General features: G+C 39.9%; 1 protein-coding gene across 6 annotated transcripts in view; it reads right to left on the bottom strand.

The window, feature by feature from the left end:
• The window catches only part of LOC139044378 (centromere-associated protein E-like), a 50,061-nt gene extending 29,669 nt beyond the window's left edge, over nt 1–20,392 (bottom strand). For all 6 annotated transcript variants that reach the window (XM_070503872.1, XM_070503870.1, XM_070503873.1 and 3 more), the window contains exons 1-12: nt 20,293–20,392; nt 19,019–19,110; nt 16,901–16,990; nt 16,662–16,780; nt 15,633–15,752; nt 15,116–15,197; nt 14,880–14,947; nt 14,737–14,802; nt 4,189–4,240; nt 2,586–2,673; nt 2,108–2,237; nt 909–1,028 (exon numbers count right to left, since the gene is read on the bottom strand). In XM_070503872.1, coding sequence (XP_070359973.1) covers nt 909–1,028; nt 2,108–2,237; nt 2,586–2,673; nt 4,189–4,240; nt 14,737–14,802; nt 14,880–14,947; nt 15,116–15,197; nt 15,633–15,752; nt 16,662–16,780; nt 16,901–16,990; nt 19,019–19,110; nt 20,293–20,348 — 1,083 coding nt within the window. In that variant the 5' untranslated portion in view covers nt 20,349–20,392. The remainder of the gene's footprint in view (nt 1–908; nt 1,029–2,107; nt 2,238–2,585; nt 2,674–4,188; nt 4,241–14,736; nt 14,803–14,879; nt 14,948–15,115; nt 15,198–15,632; nt 15,753–16,661; nt 16,781–16,900; nt 16,991–19,018; nt 19,111–20,292) is intronic.
• Nucleotides 20,393–20,610: the final 218 nt, after the last annotated feature.

The raw sequence follows: 20,610 nt of genomic DNA, 5'->3' as shown, positions 1-20,610 counted from the left end.
CCATTTTGTACATGGGACAACAGGACAGCATGGCCGCCAAGTGGTGTAGGTCTGCGGACGGCAACTGAACCCGGGCTGCCAAAGTGGAGTGCAACAAACTTAACCACTAGGCCACAGGGCTGGCCTGAGAATTTTAATTTTATTGAAATAAAATATGCCCTACCTGCAGAACACCAATATGCAGTTACCATAATCAATAATTTCTCAAACTTATAATAGGGTAAAATATACATTTCTCCTCATGTCACTATTCTATATGCCATGTATAAGATTATATCAATGCTGTTAAAGCAATTCTATTAATTGACTAAAAATATATAAATAGGCAGAGAAATCATAAAGCAGAGACTTGAATACCTATAGCAAAGGAAGAGAGATCCTTCTAAGACCGCCATTTGACATTTTAGGTCATTTTTAAAAAGATCAGTAAAATGTAAGTTTTTTACAGACTGGGGACCATGATGGTTTAAACAAACAAATGGTAATGACAAGCAATTATGCTATCTTATTAGATTGCTATCTTAGGGCTAGAAGAGGAATTCAAGATAATGTAAAATGAAACAAAGTAGTTTTAAACACTATTCATGGTCTCTCTTTTTAACCTAATTCTCTGTATTTGTGACAGTTTTTATCTCTTAAAAAAACGTATCTCTACTTGGCCCATTTGAAAATCTCAAATTTTGCCCTTTGGAAATGAAAAACAAAATCTAAAATAATTTCAAGAAACCAAATCTTGCAGTTTATAGTAAAGTTTTTACGGGTTGATTTCTCCTTAGTTAAAAACTATTTGTTTTAAATTTAGATTGTAGAACTCAGATATTGAGGATTTAAGAGTCTCTGGGCATGTAGGCAGATCTCAATTCTAAATCCATCTCTATTCTTTACTGAAATACACAGTTCATACATACCTCCTCTAATTGTTTTTTAAGATCCATTATTTCTTTTCTATATCTTTTCAGGAGAGCTTCATCACTAGACACCTCATTGACATAAGGAGTATTCTTCATATATTTAGCAGTGCTGGCAAACTGGGAAAAAATACAAGAGTGTTAAACGTTGACACCAAAAGATTAGTTTAATTAATATTTAGGTTTCTTGTAATTTTCTTTTGTAAAGAAACATCAGTAAAAGCTTCCCAGGTGGCTTACAGCTTCTGAACACACAGCATTCTACGTCCCTGTAACAATGTCCATAACTTACCTTTGCCACTAGTCTTCAGGAGGGTCAGAGAAATATCTTGAAGACAGATGCCAACAGAGAGCCTACACACCCTGGCTCACTGGAATCCATCTACTCCTCAAAGTCCAGGGCAAATGCTCCCTCTGCGCTGAAGCTTCACTTCCAGTCAAAAGCACCTCTCCTTCCTTTGAACTCTGTCCTACTTATTAGCCACTTAACTTTTAATCCAAGGAAATCACGCTGGAAGACAGGTCTTATCTTCACTATAAGACTATAAATTCTGTGAAGCCAGGAACGCTATCTCCTACCTTTGTTTCTCTGACAGAACCTTGATCCAGCGCTCAATAGCTACTTAAAGTGATGTTTCTTAGAGCATGAGTGTCAAAAGTAACTTTAACTGGGTACGTGAGGGTGCCCATTAAATAACACTGAACCCTTCATTGAGACAGCTATTCTACTGACAGTTCTCATTCTTCTTTTCTTTTGAAAACAGAAAATACAGGCCTTAGGCTCAGAGCAAAGGCAGGCAACAATTTGTTAGCAGGAACTTAAGAATTATTTTGTTATAAACACGCACACCCATTTTTTGGGTCACCTTCTGTTTGTTCCAAGTGATAACCAGTTTTTCATTTATGGGACTGATAGAAAGTTTCCTTTTATAATAAGTTAAATTTAAAAAGTGAGTTATTTAAGAAAAAATCAAGTCAATTTCAATAAAATATTGTTGGATGTGGCAAAAATTGGGGAGGCAGGATATGAATGATTGAAGTTTGGGAAGATTAAGGAATGCTATTTAGTAGACACACCAATTTTATTTTAACAGGTATGTTATGTCAATTACAAAAAATTACACCTAATTTTAGTAGCTAATTTTTCCTTCTGAAAGATGATTTCCCCCATATTGATTCGAGATAAAAATCAAACTCACCTGGAGAGTAGTCAGGGTTTCATCCAAAGACACTGGAGTAATTGTGCAGATAATGCGTGTTTTTGCATTTCCTCCCAAGGAATTCTGGAGAATTCGTGTTAATTTGCTATCTCGATAATTTATGAAACCACTTAGTGAGAGATGAGTTTGGGGAGAAAAAGAGTAAAACTTTTTATATAACAAAAGTGGTTTATTTTTAACGCAGAACCTTAAATTTGCTACAGTTTAAAAAATTCATTCTTTACTGGTTACTTGAGGCAGAGCAAAACTACTAACTAGAAAATATTTAAAATATAAAGTAAATTTAGTAGGTCACGGTCATACATATAAGAAGCAACGCATGCTCATAGAATCACAGAAGCTTTTGAACATACAGGGGTATCAGTACATTTATTTGAGTGTCACTGAAATATCATAATTTTCAACCTAATGAAAAACGTAAGCATTAATAGGTAAATGTACAATGGGACAAACTTACCCAACTTGTCCATCACTAAGTTTCTTGATCACTTGTCCCAAAATAAATAAGCTACGATTTATATTACAGCCTTCCTTGAGTCGCACACCTGCATTTATTAAATAAATAAGAAAACAAATTGGCCCCTGTACTAGATGATGAACTTATTAGTAATTTATGGGAGAAATTAGAAATTGCAGGGTCAGATGCTACAGTCTGTGCTTCAAATTAGATCTGCGCCCACCTTTCCTCCCACTGCTGACAGGCGCCCTTCCCTTCCTCCCACCCATCACGTGAAGCAGAAAGGCTCTCACCCAAGAGAAACAGCTCGAAAAAGACGACTAAGAAAAGAATAAGAATGCAGGAAAGCCCATGTCTGCACCACGTCCTAAAAGAGCTCCTCGAACTCCTCAATTCAAATCTATTTTTCCAAACCTCCAATACAGGCAACTAATGACGTGCAACCAAGTTAGTTCCTAGAGGTTCACAACCAAAAGTCCTTATTTTTAAACTGTTAATATGCTCACATGTCTTAAACGGAAGTCTACTGAAAAAGGTTTCTCTCACTTTATTCTCCTTTCAACCAGTTCCTATCGCTCTAACCAAGAACTATTATTAGTTTATTCTTCTAGAGATTTTTAGAAATACAAGTTCATACGTATTAATTTTTCCCCTTTCTTCTTTACATAAATAGTAACATACTATACACACTATTTTGCACTTTGCTTTTTTCACTTGGCAATATATCATCTATCTTATTGGTAAACATTGGTCTTTTTCACTCTTTTTTACAGCATAGAATTCCATTGTATGGATGTATCAGAATTTATTGACCTAGCACCCTGCTGAGGGACATGCAGGTGTTCAATCTGCCATGTACACAAAAAATACTGCAACAAATCCTTCTGAACAGCAGTTATTGCACAGGTGCGTTATTCAGCTATTGCTGGAATACTGCTGTTTAACAAGCCAGCTTAAAGCAACAGGCATTTATTTCTTGTTCACAGGTCTGAGGATCCACTGGTGTGGTGGGTACAGGCCACACTCAGCTGAGTGTCTCTATGTCAGGCTGCAGGAAACTAACACAGAGAGAGGCCTGACATCTTTATGGTTCTGAAACTTCCCATCTAAGTATGCGTTTTCATTTGTCTCAGTGTTTGGTTACCTCTTTCAGGTCTGTTTTAATGTTTTCCTTATTTTGGTCTTATACAATTTTTGTTGAGTTTCTTCCTAGGTATTATGCCTTTTAAGTCATTATTGCAAAGGGGGTCTTTTCGTACATTAAATATTCCAACCGGCTGTTGTGTTAGGAGGTGCTCATGTCTATAGATTAATTTTGTATCCTGCCACTTTTCTGAATTTCCTTACTGATTATGGTGTTCATGGGACTCTCAGGAGCTTTCCAACTATAAATCCTGTCAACGACAGAGTTTCATCTTTTTAACTAACGCTACAGCAGCACAAAGCAGATAATAAGCCAGATAAGGAAGCTGCTTTTTCTGTTAAAGACTTTTATCACAAAATTATCATTACTTTATTAGTCTCTAAAATGCATGGTGGCACTTTTACTCTGTTAAAGAACAGGAGGACTTTCAGACCAAAATATTTCATGAGTTTTCATTACCTTCAGCACCTGTTTGAGCAGCTCTTTCACTGCCTGCAAGATCAACCAAATTCTGCAGGAGATGAAAATAAACCTTTAGGAAGTGTAACTTGAAATAATAAAATCCAAAGTACTGGAAGAACATTTTTAACCCATGGTTTATCTGAACACCCCATCTGTTTCCTTGTTTCTCACCTCACTATTTAAGCCTTCCCTTGTCTGAGTCAAACTGAGCTCAACATCTTGTTCCTTCTTTATAATACCTCCTCCATAATGCTGCCAGAATAGGTTCACTTTCCTACACAAAGTTCGAAATCTTACCATGGTGAATACGATTCTTTATAATCCGGCACTTGTGTTGCTCTAGCCTCATTTCTGTCCATCAGTTACTCTTAACTCTGGCTGAACTACGGACTATGCCCTCCACACCATGCACAGCTACCCTTTGCCATTCCCTGTGTTTCACTGATTCTGATGTTCTAGTCTGCCCCTACTCTTCCTTCACGACCAAAGGCAACTGCCACCTTCCCAGTGTAGCTTTGTCAACTTGATCCTTCCTTCCCTATACCGTGAATGAATTGACCTTTCAACGGTGTACCCAGAGGTCTTTATAGATATGACTGGTTATTATAGCACTTACTGTGTTGAGCTAGTTATTTGCGTCTCTGACCACACTGTAGCATCTTTAAAACCATGGGCCTCTCTTCCATTTCACAAATATTGTTGGAAAGAACTGACTGCCTGTCGTGCTGCAGGCAGCACGTTAGGTGCTAGGGATATGGCAGCGCAACAGGCAAATGAGGACCCTGCTCTCAGCTTATGTTCTGCACAGGGTGGGACTCGGGGAGGAGGAAGTTAGTGAGAGGAGAGAAAAAGACAAACAAATAAGAAACATAGCATGTTAAGCGTAATACAGACAATTTAAACAGAGTGTTAGAAGTGGGAAGAGGAAAGGACAGGACAGGCTCTTTGGGCAGGATGGCAGGGGAAGTCCCCCAATTCAGCTAAGATCTGGAAGGACGGAGAAGAGGGAGCCAGCCCTGCAAAGACCAAGGGAACCATACTCCAGATTAAAGAACAACCAGCACACCAGTCACAAAGCAGAAATGAGCTTGGTGTGTTCAAGAAATGGAAAGGGCAGTGTGGCAGAGTTGGTGAAGGAGAGATGGGACAAGATAGGGTACAGAAGCGGGTTTTTGGGATGCAATGGGAAGCCATTGGACGGCTTTGACAAGAGTGACATGCTTGACTGAACTTCCTCAAGGGTCACCTGGGCCCCTGGGGGGCAAACAGATTGGAGAGGGGCAAGACCGTAGCCAGGAGCCCAGTTAGGAGGCTGGGGCAGGAATGTGAATGGAGACAAGGCGGCCTGGACTAGGGAGGTTGCCATGGAGACAGTAAGTATGGAGGGATGTCTTCTTTACTCTTTTAATCTCAGAGCCCAGTCCTGGGCTCAGAACACTGTAAAGCCTCCGCAAATATTCTTAATGCATTAAAAGAAAGTCAAAGATTTAAATTATTTGTCTCTGTGGAGACCTCCAGTGATGAGCAGGTGATTACACACTTCTGCTTTGGAGTCCTGTCTCAGATACTTCTTTCTTTAAAACATTCAAAGAAGTCTCACCTTTCCTGTGTAGTATCTACCACAGATGGCCTAGATACATAATAAAGGGGTGAAGTGGTGGTGAAGGCAGCATGAACTTAGGTATAAAGATGGGAATAAGCATTAGTGTTCAAAGATACCAAGTGGCCCAACCTATCCTTAAGAGAGGAGCGCACATGGAGCAGAAGGACGTCAAGTTAGACTGGTTAAGAGTGGCCAGATCTTGTCCAAGGAAGTGACACGACACAAGCTTAGTGACATCAGAAATCTGCATAACAGACTGAAGAAGCAAAACCAGGTCATGGGGGCCAGGTCCAGGGGAATGATACAGTAATTCAAGAGATGAGGACTTGAGTATGACACCCATGGAATGCTAAAGGGTAGCATCAATAAAAAACGGGGATGACGGGACAAAAGAGAAGGCAGAAAAAGATGAGGTGAAACTGACTTGGGTTTCCAGCCTAGGTGACCAGGATAACACTGATAATACTGGAAAAAGGAATATTCATCATGGTAGGAAGAAATAACTTGGTTTTAGACACACTAAAATTTGAGATATCAGTGAGACACACCATTATAACAATCTTTAGGAAGATATGAATTAGAACTCAGAGCTCTAGACAAAATAAATATATGGCTGTCATCAAAAGACAAATGTGAACCAAATGTCAGAGGGCAACGGGGAAGTAAGAAAGGCCACAGAACACGCCTGAGTTTTTGTTAGAAAGGTAGGGAAAAGAAGCCACAGAAGGGAACAGAGACGGAGCAGAGCTAAGAGAACCTGGATATTATTCTCCCAGAAAGGCCAGGAGACACTCAGAGACTCCCTCCAAAGAGCCAGAAAATGACTCTGGGGAAGACTTCTTTCCAAGAAGATACTTAGAGTGAGCGGGAGGCTGGAGGGCTGGACTTGATGATATCTAAGGTCGCCAGATAATAGAACATCAAAGAACACAAGAAAAGTCACCAAATGGATCACTGAATATGTCAAGAGTATTAAAGCTACATTATTAAGAGAAAAGTTAAAAATTGCAGTGAAATATCACAGGCCAGGTTTGGAAAACAAAACAGAAGTTAGGTTTTGTGGGGTTTTTTATTGTTAAACTGAAGAAAGAATAGGCTATTATAATAGACATTATACTGTGTAGTAAAATAACTGGGGTGAACTAGAATTAGATACTTGAGTGATTTTTCAAAATCTCAAAGTGAATAAACATATTATAGATTTACTCGTTTTTTCCCTGAAGTTTTCAAATAAAATAATCTTTATTTTTTAAAGATTGGCATCTGAGCTAACATCTGTTACCAATCTTCCCCCCCACTTCTTCTTTTCCCCAAAGCCCCCCAGCACACAGTTGTATATTCTAGTTGTAGTAGGTCCTTCTGGCTGTGCTATGTGGGACACCACCTCAGCGTGGCCTGATGAGCAGTGCTGGGTCCGCACCCAGGATCCAAAGTGGCGAAACCCCAGGCCTCCAAAGCAGCATGAGAACTCAACCTCTTGGCCACGGGGCCAGCTCCCAAACAGAATAATCTTAAATCGTATCCCACATCAAGCTAAAGAATTTAGGTCCTGAAGACAGAGAATAAAGTAATAATGGTAAGGAATAGGAAGGAAGCACAAAAACAGAGAGAATTGATACAGCGCAGCAAGAAGGAAATGGGAGGTTTACTTATGTGGTAAGGAGTGTTTGCATAATGCTTATGTTCACTCATTCAACAAACAGGTATTGAATATAAACTACATACGATGTGTTGGGGCTATAAAGATGAATTAGACATTACTCTTCCCTTCAAGCGATTTACAGTCTAAAACATTGTGCTCATGGACGGGGTGGGTGGAGCAAAATGGCGGGGTGAGGTGACCTGGGACTCTCTCCCCTCCAAACTACAACAAAGGACTGAAAAAAAACTGAATTTCAGCTAATAAACCTAATGCCAGGAGATCAGAGACCTAGAGTATCAAAAAGACGGAGGACAGAGACCCTGCTGCTGGCCTCAGAGGAGCTGGAACAGGGTAGGAGAGAACTTCGCTCCCTCCCCTAGAGTCTGGGATCACTGCCGCAGGTGAGGGAAGGAGTGGGGGAGGGGCCACGTGACCGGGGGATTGCCCAGGACTCCTGCCGCCGGTATAGTGGAAACCCGCTGATGGGGGAAAGCTTCCGTGTGTGGGGACCCCATAAACCCAGGGCCTCAGGAGACCAGAAAACAGAACTGATCCAAATCCAGATCGGCGAGCCAGAAAAACAGCCCCTCCCCCTGGCAAACAATGCTGGGTGCTGCCATCTTGTCCGAAGGCGGAGAGCTCAAAACACGCGGCTCTCAACCCCCATATAGTGGCAACAGGCTGTAACTGCAACTCAATTCTACCACCATGTGAAAAAACCGCTCCTCTACCATCCAGCAATTTATAAAAGCTCCAGACCAGAAGGAAAACAATAAAAACACAGAATTAAGTCCTGAGAACTTAGAAATAGGTAAACTAAGTGAAAATGAGTTCAGAGCAGCTATAATCAAAAAACCCAATGAGATAGAGAGAAAGATAGAGAAACAAGCCAACGAGTTCTGGAGTTACTTCACAAAAGAGATTGAAATTATAAAGAAGAATCAAACAGAATAACTAGAGATGAAAAACACAATGGACCAGATGAAACAGAATACGGACTCCCTGAATGCCTGTGTAGACACCAGAGAGGAGCAAATTAGCATAATTGAAGATATACAGGCCGAATGGCTCCAGACAGAGGAAGAAAGAGAACTAAGAGTTAAAAAAAATGAGGAAAATCTCTGAGAGATAGCGGATTCAATGAGAAGAAAGAATTTATGGATAATAGGAATTCCCAAGAACGTGGAAAAGGAAAATGGAGCAGAAAGTGTTCTTAATGAAATTATAGAAGAGAACTACCCAAATCTAGGGATTGAGGGAGAAATGTGTGTAGAGGAAGCTTTCAGATCTCCTAGATTTGTCAATGTGAAAAGACCTACTGCAAGGCATATAGTAGTACAAATGGCAAAAATGAAAGACAAAGAAAGAATACTCAGGGCAGCAAGACAGAAGTAAATAACCTACAAAGGAACTCCTATCAGACTTTCAGCAGATTTCTCTGCAGAAAATTTACAAGCTAGGAGAGAATGGAGTGACATATTCAAAACTTTAAAAGATAAAAATCTTTAGCCAAGAATACTCTATCCAGCAAGAATATCCTTCAGATGTGAGGGAGAAATTAAATCTTTTCCAGACAAACAAAAGTTAAGGGAATTTGTAACCAAAAGTCCTCCACTACAAGAAATCCTCAAGAAGGCTCTCATACCTGAAAAAAGAAAAAAGGGAGAAAGGGGACACAATCCACAGAGTAGGGAGACAGATAAATAGAACCAGAATAGGATAGCAAATATTCACCTATAGCATTAGGACAAAGGTAAGGAAACTACCAAAGCAAAGTGGATCTTATCACTCTAACTACAAACTCATAACACGAGTTGGAATAAGAAATGAAAATAACGGGGCTGGCCCTATGGCCAAGTGGTTAAGTTCGCGCGCTCTGCTGCAGGCGGCCCAGTGTTTTGTTGGTTCAAATTCTGGGCGCAGACATGGCACTGCTCATCAAATCACGCTGAGGCAGCGTCCCACATGCCACAACTAGAAGGACCCACAACGAAGAATATACAACTATGTACTGGGGGGCTTTGGGGAGAAAAAGGAAAAAAATAAAATCTTAAAAAAAAAAGAAATGAAAATAATAATTTAGGAGGGGAAGAGCAAAGGGACTAAATTAGTCTAGGCCAAGTAAGTAAGAGACCACCAGAGAATAGACTATATTATACACGAGATTCAAAATACAAACTTCAGGGTAGACACTAAACTAAAAAACACAACAAAGCCACAAAACATAAATAAGGAAAAAGCTAAGAAACCCAGCATAAGAAAGTGCAGTATTAAATGGGTAGGCTAAAGCACACAGGAAGACAAACACAGGAAAACCAGATAACAAGCAACAGATTGACAGCATTAAGTCCACATGAATCAATAATCACTCTCAATGTAAATGGACTGAACTCTCCAATAAAAAGACACAGAGTGGCAAAATGAATTAAAGAACAAGATCCAACAATTTGTTGCCTCCAGGAAACACACCTCAGCCTCAAGGACAAACACAGGTTCAGAGTGAAAGGGTGGAGGACAATACTTCAAGCTAATAGCAAGCAAAAAAAAACCAGGTGTTGCAATTCCTATATCAGACAAAGCAGATTTCAAAATAAGACAGGTAAAGAGAGACACAGAGGGACAATATATAATGATCAAAGGGACACTTCATGAAGAAGAAATAACACTTATAAATATCTATGCACCCAACACAGGAGCACCAAGATTCATAAAGCAACTATTAACAGACCTAAAGGAAGATGTTAAAAACAACACAATAATAGTAGGGGACCTCAACACCCCACTCACATCAATGGACAGATCATCCAGACAGAAAATCAACAAGGAAATAGTGGAGCTAAATGAAAAAACAATTGGGCTTAATAGACATATATAGATCACTTCATCCTAAAACAGCAGAATACACATTCTTCTCAAGTGCAAATGGAATATTCTCAAGGATAGACCATATGTTGCCAAACAAGGCAAGCCTCTACAAATTTAAAAAAAATTGAAATAATAACAAGCATCTTCTCCGATCATAATGCTATAAGGCTAGAAATTAATTAGAAGAAAAAAGCTGAGAAAGGCACAAAGATGTGGAGCCTAAACAATACACTACTGAACAAGCAATGGATCGTTGAAGAAATTAAAGAAGAAAAAATACCTAGAAACAAATGAAAATGATAACATGCCATACAAACTCATATGGGATACAGCAAAAGCTGTGTTAAGAGGAAAATTCACTGCAATACAGGCACATCTTAACAAACAAGAAAAATCCCAAATAAGCAATCTTAAACTACACCTAACTGAACTAGAGAAAGAAGAACAAACAAAGCCCAAAGTCAGCAGAAGGAGAGAAATAATACAAATCAGAGCAGAAATAAATACTATTGAAACAAAAAAGGCAGTAGAAAGGATCAACGAAACAAAGAGTTGGTTCTTTGAGAAGATAAATAAAATTGACAAACCCCTAGCCAGACTTACAAATAAAAAACGGGAGAAAGCTCAAATAAACAAAAGCAGAAATGAAAGAGGAGAAATAACAACAGACTCTGCAGAAATACAATGGATTATAAGAGAATACTATGAAAAACTCTATGCTAACAGAATGGATAACCTAGAGGAAATGGATAAATTCTTAGACTCCTACAATCTCCCAAAGCTCACTCAAGAAGAAGCAGACAATTTGAACAGACCAATCACAAGGCAAGAGATTGAAACAGCAATCAAAAACATCCCAAAGAATAAAACCCCAGGACCAGATGGCTTTCCTGGGGAATTCTACCAAACTTTCAGAGAGGATTTAATACCTATCCTTTTCAAGCTATTCCAAAAAATTAGGGAGGATGGAACACTTCCTAACACATTCTATGAGGCCAATATCACGCTGATACCAAAGCCTGACAAGGACACCACGAAAAAAGAGAACTGCAGGCCAATATCACTGATGAACATAGATGCAAAAATTCTAAACAAAATTTTGGCAACCCGAATTCAGCAATTCATCAAAAGGATCATACATCATGATCAGGTGGGATTCATACCAGGGACACAGGGATGGTTCAACATCCGCAAATCAATCAACGTGATACACCACATCAACAAACTGAGGAATAAAAACCACATGATCATCTCAATAGATGCAGAGAAGGCATTTGACAAGATCCAACAGCCATTTATGATAAAAACTCTGAACAAAATGGGCATAGAAGGGAACTATCTCAACATAATAAAGGCCATATATGACAAACCCACAGCCAACATCATACTCAATGGGCAAAAACTGAGCACCATCCCCATGAAAACAGGACGAGACATGTATCATCACTTATTTAACACAGTACTGTACACACTTATTTAACACAGTACTGGAAGTCCTGGCCAGAGCAATCAGGCAAGACAAAGGAATAAAAGGAATCCAAATAGGGAGGGAAGAAGTGAAACTCTCGCTGTTTGCAGATGACATGATCTTATATATAGAAAACCCCAAAGAATCCATTGGAAAACTCTTAGAAGTAATCAACAACTACAGCAAAGTTGCAGGGTATAAAACCAATTTGCATAAATCAGTAGCATTTCCATATTCTAACAACGAACTAACAGAAAAAGAACTCAAGAACACAATACCATTCACAAAAGCAACAAAAAGAATAAAATACCTTAGGGTAAATTTAACTAAGGAAGTGAAGGACCTATATAATGAAAATTACAAGGCCTTTTTGAGAGAATTGGATGACGACATAAGGAGATGGAAAGACATTCCATGTACATGGATTGGAAGAATAAACATCGTTAGAATGTCCGTTCTACCTAAAGCAATCTACAGATTCAACACCATCCCAATCAGAATCCCAATGACATTCTTTACAGAATTAGAACAAAGAATCCTAAAATTTATATGGGGCAACAAAAGACCCCAAATTGCTCAAGCAATCCTGAGAAAAAAGAACAAAACGGGAGGCATTACAATCCCTGACTTCAAAACTTACCACAAAGCTACAGTAATCAAAACAGCATGGTACTGGTACAAAAACAGGTGCACAGATCAATGGAACAGAATTGAAAGCCCAGAAATAAAACCATACACCTATGGACAGCTTATCTTCGACAAAGGAGCAGAGTGCATACAATGGAGAAAAGAAAGTCTTTTCAACAAATGGTGCTGGGAAAACTGGAAAGCCATATGTAAAAGAATGAAAATTGACCATTCTTTTTCACCATTCACCAAAATAAACTCAAAATGGATCAAAGACCTAAAGGTGACACCTGAAACCAGAAGGCTTCTGGAAGAAAACGTAGGCAGTACGCTCTTTGACATCAGTATTAAAAGGATCTTTTCGGACACCATGTCTACTCAGAGAAGGGAAACAATAGAAAGAATAAACAAATGGGACTTCATTAGACTAAAGAGCTTCTTCAAGGCAAATGAAAACAGGATTGAAACAAAAAAACAACCCACTAACTGGGAAAAAATATTTGCAAGTCATATACCTGACAAAGGCTTAATATCCATAATATATAAAGAACTCTCACAACTCAACAACAAAAAATCAAACAACCCGATCAAAAAATGGGCTGGAGACATGAACAGACATTTCTCCAAAGAAGATATACGGATGGCCAATAGGCACATGAAAAGATGCTCATCATCACTGATCATCAGGGAAATGCAAATCAAAACTACACTAAGATATCACCTTACACCCATTAGAATGACAAAAATATCTAAATCTAATATTAACAAATGTTGGAGAGGTTGTGGAGAGAATGGAACCCTCATACACTGCTGGTGGGAATGCAAACTAGTGCAGCCACTATGGAAAACAGTATGGAGATTCCTCAAAAAATTAAAAATAGAACTACCATACGATCCAGCCATTCCACTACTGGATATCTATCCAAAGAGCTTGAAGTCAGCAATTCCAAAAGTCCTATGCACCCCAATGTTCACTGCAGCATTATTTACAATAGCCAAGATATGGAAGCAACCTAAGTGCCCATCAACAGATGAATGGATAAAGAAGATGCGGTATATATATATACAATGGAATACTACTCAGATGCAAAACAGAACAAAATCATCCCATTTGCAACAACATGGATGGACCTTGAGGGAATTATGTTAAGTGAAATAAGCCAGTTAGAGAAGGATAATCTCTGATTCACTCCACTCACATGAGGAATTTAAAAATGTAGACAAAGAGACCAGATTAGTGGCCACCAGGGGAAAGGTGGGGTGGGGGGTGGGCACAAAGGCTGAAGTGGTGCACCTACAACACGAATGACAAACAGTAATGTACAACTGAAATTTCACAAGATTGTAACCTATCATTAACTCAATAAAAAATAAATAAATAAATAAATAAATTCAACCCACCATTTGGGAGAAAAATTGCAATTAAGGGGGAACAAAAAGTCCCAGTATCTACGGACTGTTAAAATTAAATGATAAGAAAGACCACAATGGTTTCTCCTGTTGCAATAAATTCTTCAGATCTGTAGAATGCCGCAAACCCCCTCAATTCATTTTAATTTGCTTTCACTGACACGCATGTCCAACAGAACAGTAAGAAAAAAGAAAAAGAAAGAAAGAAACTACCTTGGGGGAAAAATAAAGTTTATTGGAAGAAACACTCCATTTGAAAACAAAAAGAAACTCTGGGTGAATCAGCATATGATCCAACACAACTTGGAGGATGCATGGGAAGGCCTGTGCTGTAAACCAAAGAGAGTGCCATCTACAGAATGCATACTTTGAATACATCGTCAACAGTGGCAACATTTCCATCGGTTAAATAAATGTAATTTTTTTTCATTAAAAAAAATAAAAACCATAAAACATTGTGCTCATAATATAAAACGTATTTTTTTATTGTACTTAAGAACGAACTTGAATATGTGATTTATTTTTTAACCATCCCATCTAGGTTTCTGTTGATCTCACAAGTCTCAATTCTACTGGCTGAGACTAAGTTAAAAAAAAATCACCAAATTCCAAGATTACTTTAAGTTTTAAATGTAGATTGGAAAAAAAAACCCAAATCCTCTTTCGTTACTGGTTAGGAAAGGCCTCAACTCCTACAACCATTACATCTAAATTTTAGGAGATGGCAGCCATAACATAACAGGAAGAAAGACCCCCGAATTTTTCCTATATTTTAACTAGTTATCTCATGCTACCGATAAGAATAAACTACCAATTTATAGATGTTTTTCCCTATTTAGTTAACAGTTCTTATGAAACCAAACATCCAGCAGCTGAATTAAATTTTGCTTTGGCCCATAGAGTACATTAGCAGGGTTTACCAATACTCACCAAATGGGACACCTTGACAGATCCTTCACAATTAGAGGGTTCACCTTTCTCTCTACTTTCCAAAATCTAGACAGAAAAGGCAACTTGTAGAAAAATTAGTGTCTTCTTAATTGGAAAGACCAAGTAGAGAGAGAATTACCCACCATCCTAAAAATGGTATGAGAACGACTGCTCCTTTGATTCATCTTTGTGATTCCATAGTGTCTGTTCTCTGTAAAAATGAGTCATATTTCAGCGGCATATATTAAAATCCAAAGAAAAACATTAACTTTTACTGTAGCTTAAAAGTGAAAAGTGTGATTTGAAGCCTAAATACATTCAAGTGAATAGTTTTTACTATTCTACAAGTGTTTTGAGGAAATACAGCATAAAGTCTTACTTTCTCCCTTTGTGATCCACTTCAAAGCCATTTCTGGTGTATAAACAACTTCTTCTGTGAGATCAGCCACATATACATTCCTCTGAAACAAGGTTAATGATGGGAAGAGTAGAGAAATAGAAGTCACTTAAAAGTGTGCATCTCAAGAGAAGGTGCAAACTATTACAGAATTAATTTGTAGAAGTTAAAAGTAGAAAATGGAGAATATTACTCTGTATAAAAATAAGAAGTAAATCTATGATATTTACAATTTATATCCTATACCAAAGCACACCAAATTCTAACCTGATACTTCCATCTTGTTCTTTTGAGGCCCTTACACAAAAATATTACAACTGTCAACATTTCAAAATGATACACATCACTTAAAAGATGATCTCATAAACATTTAAGAAAGAAAACAAAAAACAAATCACAGAAACAGGAGACATTTTAAAAAATAATGGAAAGTAAAGGTTAATGTTCATGAACTATAATCCCAATAAGTAACTGTATTGTTTGAGCCACTGTTACTCACATTGAAGTCTTCCCGAATTATCAAAGGCTTCATTTTTTGAGTGTCACAGAGTAAGTCTGTAATGGTTTCATTGTATATCTCCATGTAGGACACACGTAAGAGAAATTCCCTATCAGGAAACTAGGGGAAAACATATGTAAAAACATCAGAGATCACCCAGTTATGAAAACCTAATACTGAATGTTGATGTGCTCATAATAAACATTAAAATATTCTTTGAGAAGTTATCTTTGTAAAACAAACAAAAAAAATCCTATGGTTCTATATTGACAAAAGTAAACACAAAAATATAAAAGCATTGGGGCTGGCCCCGTGGCTGAGTGGTTAAGTTCGCGTGCTCCGCTTCAGGCGGCCCAGTGTTTCGTTAGTTCGAATCCTGGGCGCGGACATGGCACTGCTCATCAGACCACGCTGAGGCAGCATCCCACATGCCACAACTAGAAGAACCCACAACGAAGAATACACAACTATGTACCGGGGGGCTTTGGGGAGAAAAAGGAAAAAATAAAATCTTTAAAAAAAAAAAAAGAAATATAAAAGCATTGTTTCAGAAATAATGAAAAGTATGGCATCATAAAATTCGAAGAAGAGGGTGCCCAGTCCAACTCTCTAAGCTTAAAATAAAACCCTACAAACAGATGTTCAAATAAGAACATTAAAAATCATTAAAACAGTAAGGAAAAAACAAATTGAAAACCCGCCTTAACTGATTAGGTTGCCTATCCTGGTCTTCTCACCACATCTACCCTCTCCTGCTCCTGAACGATCACGGACAGCTCCTCAAAGGCAGGGTTAAGATTTCTTGTTCCTCAATGCCTGCTTTGTGACAGGAGCAGCACTGCTTCAGGATTCAAGGGAAAGAATGAAAGGACTCTAAGCTCTAAAGCAAGGCTGTGGGGAAAGCAAATGTACGCTATGCCTTTCTTCCTTCCCCGTGGATAATCGAAAGAGAACTGTAAACCTGCTTCCTTCCACCATGACAAGAGGTGACTGCTTTTACCCGTATGTACCGGAAATTTGGCTATTTACCTTCTTAATTTTTTGGAAAATGTCATGAATTGCCCTGGGTATTACTCCCAAATAATCTTTTGAACCCATCATGGTATATGTTTTTCCTGAAGCAGTCTGCCCATAGGCAAATACAGTACCTGGGGACACAAAAACACACACACACAAAGATTGAAAAAGCATCGAGAGTATGTAAAACTATCAATACTGTTGAACACACACCCAAGACTAAATAAAACGTTTCTGCAGTGGATACAAACCATTGTAGCCTTGTATGGCAGAATCTATGATTGGTACTGCGATTTCCTCATACACATTTTTAGTAGATTCATCACTGTCAAAGACACGATCTAAAAAAAAAAACACACAAGTTAAACTAAACAAATCAACTGTGTTTTCACTTTGAATTAGTAGCTGCCCAAAGAAATAAAATTGTCAGGATATGGTATGATAAAATATTTAACTCACAATATTTTCTTCAACTTATTGGTCCTCTGAAAATACACTTCTCTATAAAGTAAAATGTGCTGGTTCTCACACAAAAAAACACAAGTCAGCTATCTTATGTGCTTTCAAGAGGCAGTGAGGCATAGTGGCTGAACCTGGGGATCTGGAATCAGACTGCCTGCAAATCCTGGTTCTGTCACTTACAAGCTATGTGACCTCGGGCAACGTGGATGATGTCTCTGTGCCTCACTTCCCTAACCTGTAAAGTGAATATATATTATCTTCCTTAGAGAATTACTGTGAACATATGGTTAATACTTAGGAAATGCAAACTATTACTATTCTTTGAGAAATTTTAGTGTTTATAACATATCTAGCAAGAAGGCCTGGCTCAAACTAAACCAAGAAACACAGACAATTGGAAGAAAAGCACCGAGCCAAGCTGAAGTGTTACAGAGAACAGCTGGTTGGCTGGCTGCTGAGGGCTGGGGTTAGGTAGCACTTGCCATGATGAATCCACCAGTCCAGGATGTGGTCTCTCATTTGTTGGTGCATCAAAAATGGACCACTCTCTCAGTGGTGGGCTCACATTAGAAAGCCCCCAAGAAATGGATTTGTCAGTCAGGAGGGAAATGTATCAACTGTCTTGAGAAATTCAGTGCTCACACGGCTTGCACCATGACCAACATCTGCACTTGCAGGTAGAACCCTATGGAAAACCAAAGTGCCATCTGAATGCTGCCAGGGGTCAGGAGTTCAGGGCAAGGAGAGATGGCAGGATGATTCAAATCTTAATACCAGCTGCTTCAGACAGGTAGGTGAGTCCAAACCCCTTGTGAGCATACACAGCTACTGAGAACCTGCAGCACTTGAGTCAGAATGCCTGTGTATCCCTTGTTCTTGGTTTTATCATCTCTGGAACATACTGTTCTACCTTTTAAAAATTTATGTTGATACTATCAAATAGTCCTTTACCAGGAATCATTTTCTATTCTATACATCTTTACTCTAAAGGCTTAGATATTGGCTTTCTAGCATAACACTAAGTCAACAACCTAATCACTCTCACTCCTAAGGTTGTTGAGGGGACCTTACTGTGCTTTGTGGTGCCTACGTGGCAGCATGGCAGTGTGGCTGGAACACAGATCTGACTCCTCCATTTGCTGGCTGTGTGATTTGCGTTTCAGTTCCTCATTAAAATGGGAAGGTACCTATCACATGGGCTTGTTAGGAGGATTAAATGAGTTAATATATATGAGGTGCTTAGAACAGTGTCCGGCACATGGTCAGCACTATACAGAATGTGCTAAATCAATACACAAATCAGCCTGGCCAACCTTGAGGGCCTCCAAGTCCTTTTGCCCTAGCTAGCTCTCGCTCATCCTACAGGTGCCGGGTACCTAAGCTAGTTAGATCCCCTGCTAGAAACTCCCACAAAGCCATGTCATCATAAGTGTAATTAGTAGTCTAAAGTCTTTCTTCCCACCATATGACAAGCTCCACAAAAGGGGCAGTAGGTACCCGCTGTATTCTAGCCAAGAAGGAATATCTTCACTATTTATTCTTTAAAGAGTTTTCTTGAAAATAATTGTGGAAAGAATATACCTAACTGAAAGATCTTAAAGATGACTTGACATTAAGCAACATATTTTGGGCTTACGGAGTCTTAGGCCACAAATACACTAATGAATAAGAGGAAAAATGTTAGTTTCAGTCATAAGGCATTATGACTATAACTGTGTTTTAAACATCAATTCATTATCTTACTTATCATAAAGGATGGATGAGCAATTTTTCAAATCTTCCACTGAAGCAGTTTACAGACGGCTTAGTCTTATCTTTAATGTCAAATCCAGTATTCTGGATAAGCCTTTTGTACTCTTAAAAGGAAAAGGATAATATGTTTACTTTTGATGCTATTATAAGCTTACCAAAATTGAAGGATTTACTTCCATCAACTTGATAAATAGCATTATTGTCAGTTTTCCAGTAAACTTGCGTATCTTCTCCAAGAGCTTCTTCTCTAAAAGAATAAAAACAGTGCATTTTATAACTAGTTTTGAAGTCTGTTATATGAAAGATAATTTAAAAGATTTCGTCTTCTGAAGAATATTTTAAAGGATGGTAATGACCTATACTATAATTGGGAGAAATGTGGAAAGTCCACCTTTAAGGGGTCACCACTCTTCAATGGGGCTTCCCTGACCTCCTGCCCTCTCACCGGAGCGTCCCTGGGAAGGTCTTCACGCCCTTCCCCCACCCAGCACTGTATGCTGAAAAGATACATTCAAACGCAACTCCGATTATCCTTCTTGCTTAACATCTTTCAAAACCATCCGAAATCCTCAACACACGGCACGTGAGACTTCGATCATGTTTATTTCTCTCTTCAACCTTTGCTTCCTCTGACTTCCTATATACACCCTAACTCAAGACAAATCAACTATCTGAAGGTTCCCCCAAGAGAAGAGATTTAATCCCTCTGTGCCTGGAATACCCCGACTTCCGTTTCCATCAAGTAACGTAACTATTCTTTCTCCCTGAAAAGTGTCAGGACTTTCCTGACACCAGCCCTGCCCGTCTCCCACGCCGTCATCTCGCTGTGGGGCTAATGACCCCTCCGGCACACTCCCCACCTGCCCGTCACAGCACCTGTCACAGTGTCGTGATGGTTTTGTTCCGGAGCTGTCTTCTAACGCATTAGATAATGAGCTCCTAGACAAGAGGGAAGTCCTCGTCTTGATATTCCCCTTTATTTAACACAGTAACATTTAACACATATTTCTCAAATGCAAAAATGTGTTAGTATTCTGAGGGAGGGGCAGAGACTAGAGAAGCAAACAGACATCATTTCTTGCCCTTCCTGCTCTCTCTATAGGGTTCATGACCTCTGTGTCTCCTCCTCTAGAATGTAAGATCCACGGGGCAACGACGGTAGTGTCTACACTGTACCAAAAGGAAAGAATTCCAAATGGGCGAATATCAGGCTCGCAGCGTCCTGAACGCTGAGCCAGCCGCCGCCGGAGCGAAGCCTGGGCGCAGCGAGCAGCCTGGGCCTCGCGCCCCGGGACACCGGGCGGCCGGGCCAGCGGCCAGCGCGCAGGGAGCCGGCTGCGCAGCGTCGAGAGAAGCCCCGGCCGGCCCGTCTCTCGCCCGGGCCGGGACCGCGCACCAAGGGCGAGCGGCCGAGCTGCCGACGGCCTACCTGCTGTTGAGCGGCCGCAGGCGCACGCACACGGCCACCGCCGCCTCCTCCGCCATCCCGCCGAGCGCCGGCCGGCTCGACGCCCGCGCCGCCTTAAAGGTCAAAATTTCCGCGACGCCGCGTCTGATTGGGCGGCGGCCCCGTGGCGTCACGCGTCGTCCCCTGCGTCCCCGGACGCTCGCCGCGGGGGAGGCGCGTTTCCAGCGTCTGGAGCAGAGGCGGCCACGGGGCGCGGAGGGCGGCTGTCCTGGCGGCAGCGGAGACGACGGCCGTCTGCTGGAAGCCTCTGGAGGGCGGGCAGCCGGTACGAACGCCGTC

The sequence above is a fragment of the Equus asinus genome, unplaced genomic scaffold, assembly GCF_041296235.1.
Source record: "Equus asinus isolate D_3611 breed Donkey unplaced genomic scaffold, EquAss-T2T_v2 contig_803, whole genome shotgun sequence".
In the NCBI taxonomy this organism is placed as follows: Eukaryota; Metazoa; Chordata; class Mammalia; order Perissodactyla; family Equidae; genus Equus; species Equus asinus.
The sequence above is the reverse complement of the archived record's forward strand: the minus strand, read 5'-3'. Positions and strand labels throughout refer to the sequence as shown.